This window comes from Littorina saxatilis, linkage group LG17 (genome assembly GCF_037325665.1).
Source record: "Littorina saxatilis isolate snail1 linkage group LG17, US_GU_Lsax_2.0, whole genome shotgun sequence".
In the NCBI taxonomy this organism is placed as follows: Eukaryota; Metazoa; Mollusca; class Gastropoda; order Littorinimorpha; family Littorinidae; genus Littorina; species Littorina saxatilis.
Genome location: NC_090261.1, coordinates 22,770,742 through 22,790,224, shown reverse-complemented (window position 1 = coordinate 22,790,224; position 19,483 = coordinate 22,770,742). Strand labels below are relative to the sequence as shown.

At 41.0% G+C, this 19,483-nt stretch overlaps 2 protein-coding genes across 2 annotated transcripts; one reads left to right on the top strand and one right to left on the bottom strand.

Moving 5' to 3' along the window:
- The first annotated feature begins 92 nt into the window (after positions 1–92).
- On the top strand, positions 93–8,830 carry LOC138953752 (RNA-binding protein PNO1-like). The gene is made up of 7 exons (XM_070325647.1): positions 93–252; positions 1,485–1,634; positions 2,122–2,205; positions 3,181–3,241; positions 7,267–7,384; positions 7,783–7,853; positions 8,603–8,830. The coding sequence occupies exons 1-7, from the start codon at positions 133–135 to the stop codon at positions 8,668–8,670; spliced, it is 672 nt and encodes a 223-aa protein (XP_070181748.1). The 5' UTR covers positions 93–132; the 3' UTR covers positions 8,671–8,830.
- A 2,395-nt stretch (positions 8,831–11,225) lies between these two features.
- On the bottom strand, positions 11,226–16,779 carry LOC138953751 (MAD2L1-binding protein-like). The gene is made up of 2 exons (XM_070325646.1): positions 16,600–16,779; positions 11,226–14,287 (listed from the first exon to the last, which is right to left on the bottom strand). Exons 1-2 carry the CDS (start codon positions 16,774–16,776, stop codon positions 13,499–13,501), a joined length of 966 nt encoding a protein of 321 aa, XP_070181747.1. The 5' UTR covers positions 16,777–16,779; the 3' UTR covers positions 11,226–13,498.
- Between the last annotated feature and the right edge of the window lie 2,704 nt (positions 16,780–19,483).

The following is a 19,483-nucleotide window of genomic DNA, read 5'->3' as shown; positions in this document are numbered from 1 at the left end:
ATGCCTGTTGATAGGATCCTACAATATGCGTCATCGAATTTTGTGTACGCATTAGGTGGAACCAACGACTTTTCTATCTTCTTTGCCCACTTCCTTTCTCACTTGCACAAGAGTGACAGAACCACGTGAAATATGGCAGAAGCAACAACATCATCTGGAAAGAGAAATGCCGAAAACATGGACACAGATACCGGCGGGATTGATCCGGAAACAAAACGGCCATGCTTTCCACCAGTCGCCGCTGAAAAACTTGTGAGCAGGTTTTCATCTTGTAACAAAACGTGTACTACTACTAATCTAGGCATACACGATCACTGAACGTAGCAAATGTATGGTGCTTGAGTTGTAGATTGTTCCACACCCAAACTTAGTGGCTGATCTTAATTGACCAGCAATTACCGGCAGGGGAGGGGGGGGTTCTGGTTCTGGTTCTGGTATAGTACGTCGCAGGAGCCAAGTTGGCTATATATGCGACGGGACTGGTGGGCGCAGCGGCCTAAAAAGAGGAGGAGGGAGGAGGGAGGTTTCCTACGGCAGTAGAAAAGGCTTTTGCTGATGTGCAGCCTATCACCTCCTCGCTTAGATGGTTCCACTCCTGAGCTGTCTTTACAAAAAATGAGTGTCTGAACAGTTCAGTTCGGCAGTGTGGTATGATTAGGCCTTTAGAGTTGAAGGGGGGGGGGGGGGCGGCGCAATCAGTTTGGAGCAAATGAGATTTAAAGTATCATAAACAAATTTAACAATGCTGGCTGACGTACTTCTTACACCTGCATGTGGCGAAGAATTGCTGGAAGTGATTCAACCTAGCAGGGAAACCATATGATATATGATTAAATTAACTTTTTTTTCTTTTTTTGTCACCCTTGACCTTGAATGGGTTATTCAAACGGCTACCAGTAAGTTCGTCACACGGTAGATTCGTCACGGGTGACGAAGTTACCGGCAGGGTGGGCGGGTGTTTATGCTTAGAGCTTATGCTTTCAGATGTTTGATTTGTGGGAGAGATTCAAGATTCACATTTTTTAGAGAGAGAGAGAGAGAGAGAGAGAGAGAGAGAGAGTCCTATGACTTCAACCTCACTGTCAAGGAGGCAGAGAAACTCAATGTGAGGAGAGGGAGGGGTGGAAGGTGGAGGGAAAGAGAGAGGGAGGGAGAGAGAGAGAATAAACACTAGAGAGAGAGGGGGAGAGGGAGAGAGAGAGAGAGAGGGGGGAGGTGCAAGGTTGTATTACCATTACATAACAGCCGCGCTTGGACTACTGTGGCGAAGTTACCTGTGGCGAAGTTACTGGGGACCGGTGACGAATCTACCGTGTGACGAACTTACTGGTATCCATTCAAACAATGATCACCGGTCTGTAACAAAGAAAAGATACATGTATACATGGTTATCCTCTAGTTTTGGTGAAAGTGAACGGATGTACTTTTATGTTCCTGTCATTCTTGACTTAAATTTCCATTTGGACTTTTTTTTGTCTTGGCAGGCAGGAAAGACAGAATTCAGACGGATACCTGTGCAGACAAACAGAAGGACACCCTTGCAACAGAACTGGGAGAAAATCTTCACACCAGTAGTAGAACAGCTTAAACTACAGATCCGATACAACTTACGGAACCGTTCTGTTGAGTTGAGGGTGAGTGTATGCTATGGCAAGAGAAAGAAAGAAAAAAAAAGTACTTGGTACTTTACATAGTCAAAAGTCTCAGCTTCTTCTGTTCTTATACTTAATAGTGTGCTGCATGATTTGTTTTAACTGATCCCTTTATGCATATATATGGATTTTGCTTTGAAAGTTTCCTTTGTTTCAACTTCATTGATGTACATCATTACAAAATGATTTACCTCATTCTTTTACTCAATGGTAGCAAAGATTCCAGGAGAGACTTCGTGTGAGTACTGCAGCAGAGTACGTTGTACCTGAAAAGTGAAATAGCGGGTATTTCTTTTTTAGCGGGTAAAATTGTTTTCGTCATTGCAGGTGTCCTTTTATGACGGGGATTTTTTGTCAGTGGCATTTGACCATTACACATTCTGTAAAAGTACCCATGTAAAAAAGGCACTTTTTATTTTTTGAGTACATGTACTCTTCAGATTGCTTTATGATGTGATTTTTGTTGCAGACGAGCCAGGAAACCAAGGCCTCCAATGCAATTCAAAAAGGAGCCGATTTCGTTAAGGCGTTCCTCTTGGGATTTGATGTGAATGTAAGTTATGGTAAACAGAAGTTGGTATTTTAAACTTACTGGTTGTATTGTGGTACTGAGATGGGTTTGTCTGAATGGTACATTTGCCACATCATTTTTTTTATGAAAAGCCACTCAAGATATGCTGCAAACTCTTTCTAAGACCAAGTTACTAAGAGTAGTTAGTTTGTTGTTGCTTGTTTGGATTATTTAATGCGTGTATTGGAAGAGAGAGTGGAAAGAGCTCAGCATATGAATTGGAGGCAGGGTATGAACCATGATAGTTAGGTACATGAGGAGGGAAGCTGAATTTACCCTGAGATCTTTTTAAATCTTTCTAATTTTAAAAAACAACATATATCAATGTATTGTAACTTCAGGCAAAGTTAGAGCCATAGATGCAGTTTTAAACTGATTCATTATAATAATAATAAATGAGCATTTATATAGCGCAACATCATAACTTTACAATTATGCTCTTTGCGCTTGACACATTTAAAATTAAAACACAGCTATACAAGCATTTACATCTACATTCATAGTCAACAACGCTTAATTAAAAGCATACACCATTAAACATACACTAAAAAAAATTCTTCCACTAAGTAATAAAAACATGAATAAGATACCAGCTGAATACCCTTAATCAAACAGAACAGCCCTAGATGTTTTTATACATTATCACATTATCACTAAAAAATCTATCATTAGAACACGTTAACAGTCGAGCATTATGTTCATAAGTTTGCTGTCTCAGTTATCTGAAAACTAAACACTGCTGACCCAAGAACACCTGGCGACGAACGGTTGAGGGAGAACTGAAGACCCTGAACCTAACATGGGGTACCATTCAGAGACTGGCCCAGAACAGACAGGAGTGAAGGTCCTTTGTTGCTGCCCTACATGCCAACCAGCATAATGGGCAGTAAGTAAGTAAACACTGCTGCTGAGTTACTATTGTAAACTTATGCCCAAAACGCATTTTTCTGGTTGCAGGACGCTCTTGCCATTGTCCGTCTGGATGATCTCTTCGTTGAATCTTTTGATGTCAAAGATGGTAAGAAAACAGTTCATTTACTGACATGCTTATACAAATGTTGCTTCTGCTAACATAACCAGGCATGGGAATTGAAAAAGTAAAAAAAAGTCTGAAAATGTGTAATTAGAGCAAAGTCTTACTGGGGGGGGGGGGGGGGGGGGGGGTGGTATTTTTTTTCTCTCCCAAGAACCCAAATGGTGCAATTTGGCGTCATCTGAGCTCCAAGTTTGTCATCAAATTCAGTTTTTAGATCCATTTTTGCCTCCCCCATTTATTTTTTCGGCGGACACTTTTGCTTTTTCGGCGGAACAAAATAAAAATTCGTTGCAAACCCCTGGAGCAAATTTTTGATTAGTGCTTTTGTGAACAAGAAACAATTGACAAGTGGCTCTATCCCATCTCCCCCCTTTCCCCGTCGCGATATAACCTTCGTGGTTGAAAACGACGTTAAACACCAAATAAATAAAGAAATAAAAATTCGGCAGAAATTTGCCTTTCGGCGGACAATTCCCATGCCTGATAACACATACAGCTCAAAGAGTGATTCACATCATCAAAGCACAACTGCTTTTACCTTTAACAGTTAGGGCCCCAGTCTCCTTATCTGTCTCAGGTTGAATGGGGGATGTAAGGTTGGTAGGTCGGTCAGCCTTCTTTAATTATTTGTTTACATGAATGGGAATGACAAATATATCTGCAACTAATGGATTACACACTTATCTCTCTTTTGCATCATGACATGGGAATTGTTTGGTGTCAGACTTGTTTTCCTCATTGTTGTTGGTAGTTAAAGTTGTGGAATGTTAGAAGTTAGGGTTGGAAAATCAAGAGAACAACAAAATTAAGTAGATGTGCAACGCCAAGGCACTGCATACCCCAGCGAAAGACAAACCTCTCTCTCTCTCTCTCTCTCTCTCTCTCTCTCTCTCTCTCTCTCTCAAACACACACACTCACACACACACACCTCAAGTTACACACGTACAAAAATACACACTCACTCACACGCACTCACTCACTCTCTCACACACACTTCATACACACAAAACACACCCCCATACGCACATATAGACAGACGGACATACACACCTTTACAAACAAACACACATACACACACACATACACTTACGCACACGCACAAACACACTCCCACCCACCCACTCTCTCTCTCTTTCTCTCTTATACAAACAGACACTCACACACACACACACACACAGACACACACACACATTGACTCACACAAATCTCATACACACAAAACACACACTTATACGCACATACACGGTTGGCCTAGTGGTAAGGCGTCCGCCCCGTGATCGGGAGGTCGTGGGTTAGAACCCAGGCCGGGTCATACCTAAGACTTTAAAATTGGCAATCTAGTGGCTGCTCCGCCTGGCGTCTGGCATTATGGGGTTAGTGCTGGGACTGGTTGGTCCGGTGTCAGAATACTGTGACTGGGTGAGACATGAAGCCTGTGCTGCGACTTCTGTCTTGTGTGTGGCGCACGTTATATGTCAAAGCAGCACCGCCCTGATATGGCCCTTCGTGGTCGGCTGGGCGTTAAGCAAACAAACAAATACGCACATAGACAGTCGAACACACACACCTTTACAAACAAACACCATATATACACTCATACACACACAAACATACACACAAACTCAGACACACACAAACATACACACAAACACATTCACATACACACACACACTCTCTCTCTCTCTCAAACACACACACACACACCCACGCACACACACCCCCCCAAGTCACACACACACACATACACACACTCACTCACACGCACTCACTCACTCTCTCACAAAAACTTCATACACACAAAACACACACCCATACGCACATATGGACAGACGGACATACACACCTTTACAAACAAACACACATACACGCACACACATACACTTATGCCCACACACACACTCACACACACACGAGTACAGACGCATGCACGCGTGCGCGCACACACACACACACACACCACACACATACGAGTACAGACTCATGCACGCGTGCGCACGCACACACACACACACACACACAGTAACACTAACACATGTGCTCAAAATGAACACAAACACACACACTGCGCGAGAGAGAAAGACTACAGGGAGGCATGACGTCATGATGCAATAATTGACGTCAAAGACTTTTGACCGTGACCTAATCTTCTCACGCGAGCTTTATCCACAGTCTTGAACAACCACACACAAATAGACTTGGAAAGTACAGAATTTCTACCCGTCCAAAGCGGCCTTGGGTGGCTTTTGTTGAAAAAATGGGGGCGACTATTGCACCCACCGTATTTTTGTTAGTATGGTCCCAATTTTTGGTGAACTTCCATCTCCAACTGTAGCACGTAGCCGGGCACAAAGAATCCTTCTTTATTATGTATTATCGGTGTGAACATTTCTCAAGTCGATTACAGTATGTGGGATACCTCCAGCTTCGCTGGGATCATGTGTATATTTATATATCATACATTACAGGCAAATCCGGATAAGACGAAATTGAAGGGACCGAATTGTTATTGTGTCCTATCCGAAATTTCGACTTGGTCATAGTACAGTGGAACCCCTCTCTAGCGACCTTGAAAATGTTGACAAAAATCGGTCCTTATGGAGGGGGGTCCTTACAGAGGAGGGGGCGGGGCCACAAAGAAAGTCACCTCAGATTTTCTTAAAAAAAGAAAACAGAGAAGTTTGAGTTGCTGACGACCGTTTCTTCAAGCAAACTGCTTCGATTTCATGTTTGACATTGTCGATGGTGTCCACCAGTTCTGGTGCATGTTTCAATGCAAAAAGAGTTCTGAGCAAGCATTTCTTTACAGCAGTCCCTGCAATGATGAAGGCCCTCCGAGAAAGAGAGTGAAAAATCGGCCACCGTTCTCAGCATCGCGTATCTCTGTGTGTAACCTCTTTCATTGACAAGATACTCTTGTTTCCCTGCAGCCTTGACCAGTGAGTCGGTTACCTAATCTGTGAACCCTTCAGTTGTGTTGCTTTGTCAAAAGTTAGACACAGTCAACTAGTTTTGCTCTGAGTGAACAGTGCAGCTGGCCTCAATTAGCCGGTGACACCTCTCTGGCCACAGCACCAAACAGTACATGGCTGGGGAGAGAGAGAGAGAGAGGGGGGGGGGGGGGGGGGGGGGGTAGCTGGCTAAACTCAGTGGGGTGTCCGGTGTCACTGAAGTCAGCAGGAAGAGCATTGGAGAGAAATAGAGAGGTGTACTCTTCCAAACAATTTCTAAGGATCAGTTGTCAGGGCTTAGGGCAGTCAGTGAGGGAGAGTGAGAGCGGTTTGTGTACAGTCCGACTGAAGAGTGCATTCAATAAAGCCAGACAAGAAGAATGATTATGACATGCGGCTCTATCTGCTGTTTTTTTTTTATTCAAACTGGTTTTCAACGCTTATTCTCACAAAGCATCTGCACACCTGCCTCTGCCTCTGTGCTGTGTTTGTGTGGCTGCTTTCGTATGATGTCAGTGCATGGTGAGTGCGTTCACTGCCTTGTCACCACTTCCCCACCTTTTTCAGAATGTTTTCTTGGAGTTGGATAATTCTCCTTACTCCTCGCCCCCTCCTCGCCCCCCTCCTAACTTCAGTTCATACTTAATTGCGTGCCGACTGACCAGTCGGTGTGGCGTCCGTGTAGAGAAGAAGGGAATAAGGTTACACAATGCGCTAGTGTGAGACGCCAAGTTTCGTGTTTCGAGTTGCTGTAGTAAATATAGAGTAAACTTTGTCTTTGGGACTGACTTTCTGTTGTGTGCTATCCGTCTTTCGACTTACGTAAGAGAAATCCCATTTCGAGCTCAGGGTACTTTGTACACATAGATAAAGAGGGATAATTCCGGACCAGAATTTCTTTGTGTGCTAAGCGAATTTTTGACTTAAACGTGTGTGAGTTAGCTGGATTTGCCTGTACATCTTTTTATGTAGACCTGTAAGTTGTAACTTTGACCACTTTTAGCATTTTTTCAGAGCATTTATTGGTTAGCTTACATTTTTTGCATTTTTGTTTGCAGTAAAAATGTTGAAGGGAGACCACTTGGGCAGAGCCATTGGTCGTTTGGCTGGAAAAGGTGGAAAAACAAAATTCAGTATCGAAAATGCTACCAAAACACGAATCGTTCTTGCTGACAGGTATGTTTTAGAATTCGCACATAATTTACAGATATAAACATCTTGTCGAAGGCATTTGTGTGCGTGTACTTGAGATAGGGCAGAACATTTCTTGCCTTAAATGAAGACAGAAATTCACTCAGGAACATTCTTGGTTCTGTATTGAAAATAGTGTTCACTAAAAAAAAATACAGGCAGGCTCAAGGGTGCTTTTTAGTGAAGAGAGTAAAAAAATTACAGTATGAGTGATAGTACTATGAGACAATAAATTTCACACATGAACTGAAAACGTGTAACTTCAAATTGTTATTGCAGACTTTTCATGATCTTTGAGTGCTCTTTTCTGCCATTTGATCCTTACTTGCCAGTTTGAACTCTTGTACAGTGACTAATGCAGGAATACAACTTTTTATTTTCAGCAAGGTCCACATTCTTGGTTCCTACCAGAGCATTCAGATTGCAAGACGAGCTATCTGTGCCTTGATTATGGGTATGTGCTTATATACTTTTTTTTTTTTTTTTAAAGATTTGTGAAGCTATGCCATGTATTAGTTTGTGGAGAAAGCTGCAATTTGCTCTTCTCATGCTTCACTGTGATTTTCAAATCCACAATTTGTGAGTACATGTAGTTGTTTTTAATGTAACGTTGTGATGAAACATTACATTTTGAAAAGGTTTTCTCTTGATTGAACATTTGCCTCCAAGACAAGACAAGTGCAATTATATGTGTGGGACTGGGTGGCTGAGTGATAACGCACTTGCGCTCGGAAGCGAGAGGTTGCGTGTTCGACCCTGGGTCAGGCCGCAATTTTCTCCCCCCTTTCCTAACCTAGGTGGTGGGTTCAAGTGCTAGTCTTTCGGATGAGACGAAAAACCGAGGTCCCTTCGTGTACACTACATTGGGGTGTGCACGTTAAAGATCTCACGATTGACAAAATGGTCTTTCCTGGCAAAATTGTATAGGCATAGATAAAAATGTCCACCAAATACCCGTTTGACTTGGAATAAAGGCCGTGAAAGGTGAATGCCCGCCTAATAGGCTACTGAGCTTTACTGGCCGATGTGAATGCGTTATATATTGTGTGTAAAAAATGTCTTGTTTGTCTGTCTGTCTGTAAAAAATTCCATTTCAAACGGCAGAAATTAATATGTAAGCGCCTAGGGCTATATCTAGTTTAGGCGCATAAAAATGATCACAATAATAATAATAATAATAATGTGTTGACTTTCTTTTTTCAGGGAGCCCGCCAGCTAAAGTTTATGGGAAGCTGAGAGCAATTCAGTCTTCAGCATCGTCCAGGATTTGAATGATCTCAACTTGACTGTGTTTGTGTCTGGTAGCGTGTGTGAGAGAGAACATGGATAACAAAACTGTGATGTTTAGTTTGAATAAATCATGAAGGTTTGCATGTCATTGTCTGAGTGAGTGCATGCTTCATTTGTAAATAAATTGTAGATACTATTCAATTGGCCTCATGTGTGTGTGTGGCGAGGTTACATGTGTGTGTGTGTGTGTGTTCATATGCTGAGTGGCTGGTTGAATGACACAGTCCACCTCAATCGATTTAAAAAAGGCGAGCAAGACATGCATTGTAATTGTAAAGGAGAATTGTAATAACCATAATGCAGTCTCAAGTGTTTGCTAAACCTTACCTTCACTTTTAAAAGCAACACCAATAAAAGGCACAACCACAATTGCTTCGTAAAACCAAATTTTGAAGAAAATAAATAAATCTTCACACCATAAAAAACACGAGACACTCTCCACTGTAAATGTATTGGTTCTGAATTCTGTTTATTGGTGCAAAAGCAATCTTTCTATTATGAAAGTAAGTTTGCTTCCCCTGCAGAGACTCAGTATTCCTGAAATGTCAAGGTTATGCAAGTTGTGATTAGTTATGAAGGACAACTTCAACAAACGATATGACACTTAATATCGTAATTGAGTAAAAGTATGGTCAGAATAAAATCCTGTAACAATAGATGATCTGCGGAAAAAAACCTGTTGGGTTTGTTAGGGTTGCGTAAGAGTGAATTCTCTTGATTTTACCGAGTCAAACTTTCCCACCTGACATAGCAGGCCTGTCACTTGTGAGGGATATGTCTGAATCACATAGACAAAGAGCACATGGTCAACGCTTGCCTCACTGATAGAAAGAATATTCACTCTTTCACAACCCATTCAAACCTGACAGTTATTTGCAGACTTTTGTCAATTGCAGAACGCTGTTTTGCAGTGACTCGGAGTACTCTGCCCGTTTTATTAACTTTAGCACCGAAACATTTTTCTGACACTAACAGGAAATTTGCTTTCAGACTTCCTCAACGAACAAAACTTTTCTTTCATGTGCACATAATTAATGTAATTGATGCTCATTTTAGGTGCAGGCACGGGTAATGGTAAACTAAGATGCTTACTACTGAGATCAAAGGTATCAGCTTAAGGTTGAAACACATATTTTTTTCACATATGACTCTTTCTGTTGGAAAACATGTGTCGTACAATCCATGACGGAAAACAAATCGCATAAGAGGACAACGAAAAACGCTCACAAAATATTGAGTAACTTGCAACAGTACACACGGACATACACTTCAGTACTTGTAACTTTTGATAGCTATTATGGAACAGATTTTTTTTTACATTTTAGTAATCTGCTCAATTAAATGCTCAATCCATACTTTTCTAGGAAAAAACAGCCTAGAAGTAGAGAAAACTTGCTCATAAAAAAAAATCAAATCATGTAAACATAAAACAAAGAAATTTGTGTCACCAGCTCTGTGGCAGTTTGGACCGACCCTTTCACATAGAATTTGAAGGTATGAACTGTAATATCCTGCAACTAAAACTGTTCCTCTACGTAAAACCTGAGAGTTTAGCCAAGAATGGAGTTAATTTTCACGTATGATTAAATTATTAAGAAACAGAACACACATTGTCAAGATTTTTTACAGCCCATCAGACCTAAGTCACTGATTTGACACTTACTACACGTTGAGAACGTTTGTTGTTGCTGCTGCTACTTTTGTTTCATTCAGAAGCCTTGTCCATGTGTGTATTAAAACTATTATTAATTAATCTATTATTATTAACCAGGAATTATGGGCATAATGTACAAATACTAAAATCACTTTCCAAGATACAGAAACACGAAACGGGCCAACATACAAGTAGGCAACACACAATACACATTAACACTGATCTAAAATACTGGAATAAATGTTGCTTAACATCAGTGATGATGCTTTGAGTCACACAGTAAATTGCTAAAAACACTTGTAAGTTTCACACTATCTGTGATCACAGCAAGAGCCTAATAATGATAAATATATATATATATGCATAGTTTGGCTCAAAATGTGTACAGTCACAAAGCTCAATGAATTATCATCTCAGTGATATGAGGTATTTCATATACATGGGTGGGATTGAAAAATGTCATGAATCCTAAAAAATTTAAAAGGGGGGTCTGGGGGCCCCCTGATGCTGATGGATTTGTATAAATTATCAGGGGTGGGACTTTTCTGCGAATTTCCGCGGACACAACTTACATATTCCGCTGGAGTAATCTATTTTTCCGCGTCACTTTTCATCACAGTATCTATAACTTGTTGACTGAATGATATGGAGAGAAGTGAAGATGGAACAGAACACTGGAGGCTTGAGAGTTAAATTGTGTTGACTGAAAACTCCAGATAACTAATAGTCATTTTGAGCTTGGGCGTCACTTGGATCATACTATTGCCAGTAATGGAGTAAGTATGCATATTACAATGTTACCATTGTTGTGTGAAAGTGTGTTTTTTGTTTGGTTGGGTGTGGTTTTTTTTGTGTTTTTTTTTTTTTTTTGGGGGGGGGGGAGTGAGGAGAATGTCTTTTTTACCTGATCCAAACGAGTTGAATTTTAGTCTCAGAATGCACCAGATTTTAATGTACCATTTAAACAAATTTCGGGGGAGCATGCCCCCGAACCCCCCATAGAGAAAAGGGATTTCCTCTTTTTTCATCACAAGAGAGTCCCACCCCTGATAATTAACCAAAAAACGTTACCACAGACATTACGAATCCGGATTTCCGGCATACCGGAATAATCCCACCCATGCATATATGAAAAGCACATTAATTCTCCAGGTATGATAACAGCCCTGGTTAAAAACATCTGAAAATGAGTTGAGTGCAGAGAACATTCTTCTGCATCCTTCAAGTTCAAGGAGAGCATGTTAGATGTACTTTTGCTTCAAAAATTGAAACCTCAGTGATAGTGATACTACACCCACTTATCTGATCATACACATGATTCAAATAGTTTCTGCACGAAGTGGTCTAGTCATTTCAACCGGTACCATGACCTAATTTAATGACAGCATCAACATAAAAAACAAACTACAGTACAAGAATGATTTTTTTTTTTAATTCAATATTTGGACAGAACTTTTTCAACAACATCATCTGAAACTCTTTCAGGACACATGAAATGAGACCCTACAACTTCTGCAAATCGCCTATACTCTGCGAACATTCCTATGTCTGATTCTTGGTTAAGTTGTAAAAGGCCTTTGAAAGGTACAAACAAGAAAAAAACTTACCGGGACCCATTTTTAAAGCGTCAGAAGCCTGGTCCAGAGTCCCATGAATGATGAAAACAGCAGTACCCGGTACTCTTATGTATCACAGGGCCAAAAAAAAAAAATAGGTGTGGTTACGGTAACCCGACCTACCCTATTTTTAGGGGCCGATCCTATAACTTTTTATTACATTTGTCAAAAAAAAACAAAAAAAACCGAGTGCAAAAAACGCAATGAAAGCGAAAGCGCCCGTGTCGCACACTTATTTCCCTGTCAAGTACCGTACTTTCCGGGTCATAAGGCGCGACTTTTTTCCTCGAGTTCGACCCCTGCGTCTTGTATAACGAAGCGCCTAATCCGTGTATGAAATACAAAAAAAATCAAAGAGACCGCTTGAGTACCAGTCAAACAACTTGTGATAATGCATGTTTCAGCTACTAGGTACTGCCCTGCCTTTGATCTGGCAGCACACACAGATTTCCACTCTGTTAAACTCGGTCACTGACCGGTCACTGACCCCGATGCAGGAAGTGTTTCCTCTCTCAGATATGACAGGGGAACCACCTCTCATGGCAAAAACTGGGTCATTGACCCCTGGGAAGAAGGTCGTGTCTTTTAACAAGGCCACCCAGCTATCACAATGCCTTTGGTCACTGACCGGTCACTGACCCCGATGCAGGAAGTGTTTCCTCTCTCAGATATGACAGGGGAACCACCTCTCATGGCAAAAACTGGGTCATTTTGGTGCGCCCTATTGGCCCCCTGCGTCCAATGGGTGACTGGATTACAATTTTTTTTTTTTAAAGAAGGGGGTGCGTCTTAGATAACAAAGCGCCTTGTCACCCGGAAAGTACGGTAGGTTTAATTTGTACACATTAGAAAAAAAAGTGATTGCCTACCTACCTACCCTATTTTTTTTGGCTATGTTACCGTAACCACACCTATTTTTTTTTTTGGCCCAATCACAATGTCAACCATCATCTCCAAAAGATACATTTCCAAAATGACGAGACTTCAAAATGTAAATGTATGGACTTGGAGCTGCTGCAAAGTATTCATCAATTTGCAGCAACAGAAGTTGTATGTTCAGTGACAAAGAAATTTAAATAAATATATTACAATTTACTAATGTCTCTGACATCATCAGGAACTCATGACTCATAGTGAATCACAAACTCATTAAAATTGTCTGGCAAAAGTTTTTGTTGGTGTCACTTTGCATCATACCACAGCAGTTGCTGCCCCAAAATGGAAACACCATTTGTTGCATTATACAATGTGATACTGACGGATGAATGCCTCAAATGATCTAAAATGGTAACAGAAAAAAAAGAAACAATCAAGTTGTGCAAGTCTATACACAAAGTGGAAAGTTGCTTCATATCAATGATTTTCCGATAACTATCAAGCTCATATGAGTCATAATACAACAGCATCCACACCATGTCCCAGCTTGGCCCAAGGAGATAAATGACTCAAGTATAACTTAATCGTAGATATTTGCACATCTACATGAAAGGCAATGAGGCATTATGTGCAGTTAACAAATACAAGGAAAAAGAACAGCATTCAGAACCTGTATCCCTTTATCACAGTGGAGCACTGGAACCAAATGTGATCACAGGTGACAAGGCGGGTGTAGCCAACTTTTGGGGTGCTGCGCGTGAGAGGGGTGTTGAACTGAATCTTCTCCATCTCCCCTTCAAGCTTCAGTCCCTCCCCCATATCTGAACCGCTTGCCTGCCTTACTCGCAAGTATCGACAAGCATCAAAGCCGCTCAAAAGTCTGGCCATTTTGTCTGGAGATGGAGACTTAATGTGGCAAGCCACTTCTGGCAGGCTGATGTCGGCAAAGGATGATCGCTCAAAGGGTTCAACGCCTGAGATTTCTACCTCTGTGTCGTCCATGGTTAGATCCTGTGCACAGAAACTGGGCTGGCTGCAGATCATGTTGAGGGTAAGGCAGTACCCTCTAGAAGGTACCTTGAAGGTGGTTTTTGGCACGAAACCAGGTAGCGCGGAAGAATGAGGAGCGCTCAGCACCAGGTAGACGTTGGTGGGACCGAGAGAAGCATTGCCCGACAAAACCTCCTCTGCAATAAGATGTCGGAAAAGGGCCTGCTTGGATGACTTGAGTGAGACATTTTCAGCCTCTGGGCAAATATGTGGCAGTCTGATTAGGTAAGACTCTTTGGGTGTGACAGGTGTGCTGCCTAACATAATAAGAGCTTGTTGGATCTCTGGGCAGATTTCAAAGGCTTTCAGGATGTTTTCAAAGAGCTGGTCCAGGTTGGAGATCACATTCTTCGTTTTGTTGTGTGTTTGGTTCAGTCCATTCAGCGGCCTGGCAGCAGCATTCTGCAAAGCCAACATTGAAGAAAGTCCAGAAAAACAAGCAACTCATGTTAAAAACAGTACTTCTAAGTTCTATTCTATTACTACTTAAAGGCTGCCATATTCGTAGCGTTCATTAATTAATTCATATTGTTTACATGTGCCAATAATGTTATAAAACTGTACCTAAGGGGATATAATAACGATTGGCTGTAGCTTTCGAACACAGAAAAAATTATTTCAGTATTGCAAAGTGGTGTTGATAGTGTCGAATGTAAACAGAACAGTCTCAAACGCCATCTTTGGTTTACGAAACGTCACGAAGTGACGTCAACGGTCTAAAAATAGCCCATGTCCTGGAGAACTGTTGCTAAACAATGCAATAAAGAATTAATTATTTCTCGTAATTGGTAAGGACTTCAAACCTAAAACTTTGCAGGAAGCTTAATTTATACATCCCCGCAACGATGGGAAAAGCCCTGGAAGTAATTAAACTAATTAAATAGGACTATGTCAGCCTTTAAGTTTAACAGTCTTCCCTTTCAAGTTTCAGTAACACTCATCGCGTCTTCATTTATTGCAGCATGCAGTGATGCACACTATGACTATGTTGTTAAAATGTTAATGACAAATGTTTAAAAGAAAACTATGTCTACTCTTGTACTTCTGCACATAATGTAACACAGTACATTGCAAATACACAGGACAGAATAAAATGTTTAAAGAAAAGTATAAGCAGCGATCAGTCTATTGGGCGCTCACTTGGCTAGACTGCGAGTGTCAAGGTGTTTGAGAGAAATTTATCTCGACTGGGCATAGAATTAGAAATACCTTTGCAGAGTATGAAAGTTTATACCATTAACAGGCTCCCTGACATGAACAGAGATAGTGTTTTTGTGTGTGGATCACAATGTTTATTCTGAGTACTTAAGCAGTTAAAATAGGTTGTACGTGGGGACTTTTAATGGTACTAATGACTGAAATGAGTAGAAACGTGCCTGGTGTGGTGTTGTTTCGGTTGGCATTCAGTGAGATTCGCAAGAATCAGGTGAATCTGAATGGCATCACATTTCCGCAACCCCACATTTGCACTGGAGTGTATACATGGATGAACGTATTATGCCTATAAGTAAGTCAGTAAGTGCAGGGGCTCACATCCATGTCGGACATCGGACATACACGGATATTTTTTCCAAATGTGCTGAACATTTTTCATGCAAGAGGACATTATGTCCTATAGTTTTTGTCACAAAGTGGTCATTGTCCGATTATGCTTTCATTTGATCCGAACATTGTCAGTACTTTTGAACTTACAGTAGATTGATATGCTACCTGGAGGGGCCAAAGGTTGACATTCAGAAGAAACAGTGGGTGGTGAAGGTTGTGGAAATGTGGGCATCCACCAGAAAGAGAAAGGAACAATCACAGTGAATTGTCGTTATTAGCTCAGAGACAGAACAACACGTTTTTATTACTTTGATTTGTTCTGTTACCTTTTTGCCAAGAAAATTATTTTATTTGTTCTGTTACCTTTGTCAGTTGTGACAAGAAACTAGTCAAGTTTAATTAAAGCCATATATTGTACTCGATGACTATACACGCTAATTGCTTTACCAACAGCTGGAGACATGCTAAATTAAGTTCCCTGCAAAATATTGTGGTCTAGGACCCCTTCAATGTTGAGATATGTTAATTTTCATTTTGATCTGGATCGTCCTATTTATAGATTTGCCAACAGAGGTAGCGTTGACGCAAGGGAAATAACTCTGCGTCTTTGTTTACATCCAAAGGTTTTGAGACTCTAAAACAAGCTGTAATGCATGTATATGGTCCGCGCATGGCGACATATCGTCATTACATGGTCTTATGGTGCGTTTGACATCGATTATGGGCAAACTACACTTTGTAAACACGGGAGCGCGTACATATGCCTTTAAATTTAGCCTACGTTTTGTTTCGAAAAAAAGTCCTATTGATTTATTTTTGTTCAGGACAATTGTCCTATCACTTTTGCATTGTCAAGGACATTTGTCCTATGCCACCTCTCATGGATGTGAGCCCCTGAAGTGTGACTAAGTCACTGACTCTGTAAGTGAAGTAGAAGTTGAGAACTTTTTCAAACTGAAGCAAAATCGCGATACGTCTTGATTTCCATCATACTTAGAACTTGTACTTTAAATGTGAACATATCAGCATCAACCTAAGTACACCATGGCTTTTTAAAACACTTCCGGCAAACGTAAAACAGGGAAAAGAGTGAATCACAAAAGAAAGGGTACGTGTCATTGTCGAGACTCAAAATGACTTGGATTTGGAACGAGGAGCGGCAGTCTCACCTGTGCATGTTTTGCCTCGCTGACTGTCATCTGTTGCTTCAAAATGTCGAACTGTAGGGGTATCTGGTTCCTCTGATACATCAGCTGTTTAATCACCTCATTTATTAAAGAGGCTCGCGTATGCGATTGAAGTCCTCCGTCGAAGACGAAGTCAACTTGTTTCGTACAGCCCGCCATGATGTCAAGTGTTATATGCGTCACTTCCGCCTTCCCCTGATATTGCCCAATCCAAAGAGCACAAAATATGATGACGTCAACGTTATTCTCCTCTTGGAGCCGGTGTAACACGAAATTTTTACTCCACAAAAAATGTACTCCGGAGTAAATATTTCGTACGAAATTCTTACTCCGAGTACACTTTTCGTACGAGACAAGAACTCCCCAAGGCACGAAAAACTTACTCCCTCCACGAAATATTTACTCCCCATTTTTTATATTTAGTCAAGTTTTGACTAAATATTTTAACATCGAGGGGGAATCGAAACGAGGGTCGTGGTGTATGTGCGTGCGTGTGTGCGTGCGTGCGTGTGTGTGTGTGTGTGTGTGTGTGTAGAGCGATTCAGACTAAACTACTGGACCGATCTTTATGAAATTTGACATGAGAGTTCCTGGGTATGAAATCCCCGAACGTTTTTTTCATTTTTTTGATAAATGTCTTTGATGACGTCATATCCGGCTTTTCGTGAAAGTTGAGGCGGCACTGTCACGCCCTCATTTTTCAACCAAATTGGTTGAAATTTTGGTCAAGTAATCTTCGACGAAGCCCGGACTTCGGTATTGCATTTCAGCTTGGTGGCTTAAAAATGAATTAATGACTTTGGTCATTAAAAATCTGAAAATTGTAAAAAAAAATAAAAATTTATAAAACGATCCAAATTTACGTTTATCTTATTCTCCATCATTTGCTGATTCCAAAAACATATAAATATGTTATATTCGGATTAAAAACAAGCTCTGAAAATTAAATATATAAAAATTATTATCAAAATTAAATTGTCCAAATCAATTTAAAAACACTTTCATCTTATTCCTTGTCGGTTCCTGATTCCAAAAACATATAGATATGATATGTTTGGATTAAAAACACGCTCAGAAAGTTAAAACAAAGAGAGGTACAGAAAAGCGTGCTATCCTTCTTAGCGCAACTACTACCCCGCTCTTCTTGTCAATTTCACTGCCTTTGCCATGAGCGGTGGACTGACGACTCGGATGCTACGAGTATACGGTCTTGCTGAACAATGGCATTGCGTTCAGTTTCATTCTGTGAGTTCGACAGCTACTTGACTAAATATTGTATTTTCGCCTTACGCGACTTGTTCTTACTTCCAGTAAAAATCTCGTACGCAAAAATGTGACCCTCCACCACTAAATGAGTCGCATGTCACCTCGCGCGGTTCTGCGCTAGGCTTAATATAAGTCCGGGGAGTTTCTGGAAACAGTGTGAGGGTCACCTTAGTCACAGGCTTATAACACAAACAGTGTTCACTCTTTTCTAAAACCATTTTCACCACTGGATAGAGCATAACAAAACTCTTTAGGAAAATGTAAAAATATGAAAATCATGCAAAGGTGACATGCGACTCATTCCGTGGTGGAGGGTCACAAATGGGATCGTGCGGGCGAAGGGATAATGGCCAACACAAGTGACCTCGCGCAAACGCATGTCGCGCTACCCTCCTTCCACCCCTTCCACCACCAAGACTAACAGGGGACAAGGGAGTAACAATTTCGTACACCTGGCATGGGAAGTTAAATTGCTCGTGTTGGGGTGAAGTAATTTATTCGTTATTTATTCGTCAGGGGAGTAACATTTTTGTACGAAATGTTTACTCGGAACTCACCTGTCTTGGGGAGTAATTTTCTCGTGCAATGGGGGAGTGTTTTTTTCGTAAAGGGAGTAACTTTTTCGTACGAAATGTTTACTCCGGAGTAAAAATCTCGTGGGAGTAAATTTCTCGTGTTACACCGGGTTGGAGAATTTGCTTAGACTTTGAATGCTACTTTCTCCCTAATTTATATATAAGCTCACTTCTTTGCAGCAAAGACTGACACCGACACTAAAATTATCAAAACTTTGTCTTCAACTGTGCAACCGCCGTTACTGACGAACTCGAAAGGTACGGAAAATACAATACTGTAATCAGGCTGTGAAAATACCATGATGATCCGTCAATCCATCCATCCATCCATCCATCAATCCGGCAATCCATCCAGACCAGTCAATCAATCAAACAATCCATCAACCAATCAATGGCAATCAATCCCGGCATCCATCCATCCCGCTGCATCCTCATCAAATCCATCCATCCATTAATCAGACCTCAACCCGCACTGCAGGTGAGGGTCACCATGGGGGTGTCTGTGCACGTGCACGTTGAGGCCAAAAGTGCATGCGCACGGTGCAGATCGGTGCACGTTACAAAAAAGCTCCATGTAAGCGCAAAGAGCATACTTGTAAAGGTATGATGTTGCGCTATATAAATGCTCATTTATTATTATTATTATTATTATTATTATTATTATTATTATTATTATCATTATTATTATTATTATTATTATTATTATTATATGCACTGACCTCTGTGCACGGTGCACGCTTGGAGAATTTCCCCATCATTCCCATGCACGTTACGTCCAAAAAGCCCATCCCGGTGCACGTGGTAAAGCATCGCCCCCCTCTGCAGTCAAGTCAGTAATCAACTGACATCCGATCAAAACAATGCACTCAAAGACACTAAGGATACGGAGCACGCGTGAAAACACGCAGTGTATCTGCGCGGCTGTACCGGCGAAAATCCTGTACAACTTGAAAACGACTGAGTCAGTGCTTGAAGTGGTCGAGCAAAAGTATAACTGAAAGAATTACCTTACACAATGTGATTAC

Bases quoted from the DNA above. Each gene is read 5' to 3' on its own strand.
- LOC138953751 (XM_070325646.1), bottom strand. From the start codon at position 16,776: ATGGCGGGCTGTACGAAACAAGTTGACTTCGTCTTCGACGGAGGACTT. The intron at 14,288-16,599 runs GTGAGACTGCCG...TTGGCTTTGCAG, and splicing joins GCGAGGCAAAACATGCACAG to AATGCTGCTGCCAGGCCGCT.
- LOC138953752 (XM_070325647.1), top strand. From the start codon at position 133: ATGGCAGAAGCAACAACATCATCTGGAAAGAGAAATGCCGAAAACATG. The intron at 1,635-2,121 runs GTGAGTGTATGC...TTTTTGTTGCAG, and splicing joins ACCGTTCTGTTGAGTTGAGG to ACGAGCCAGGAAACCAAGGC. The intron at 7,385-7,782 runs GTATGTTTTAGA...TTTTATTTTCAG, and splicing joins CGAATCGTTCTTGCTGACAG to CAAGGTCCACATTCTTGGTT.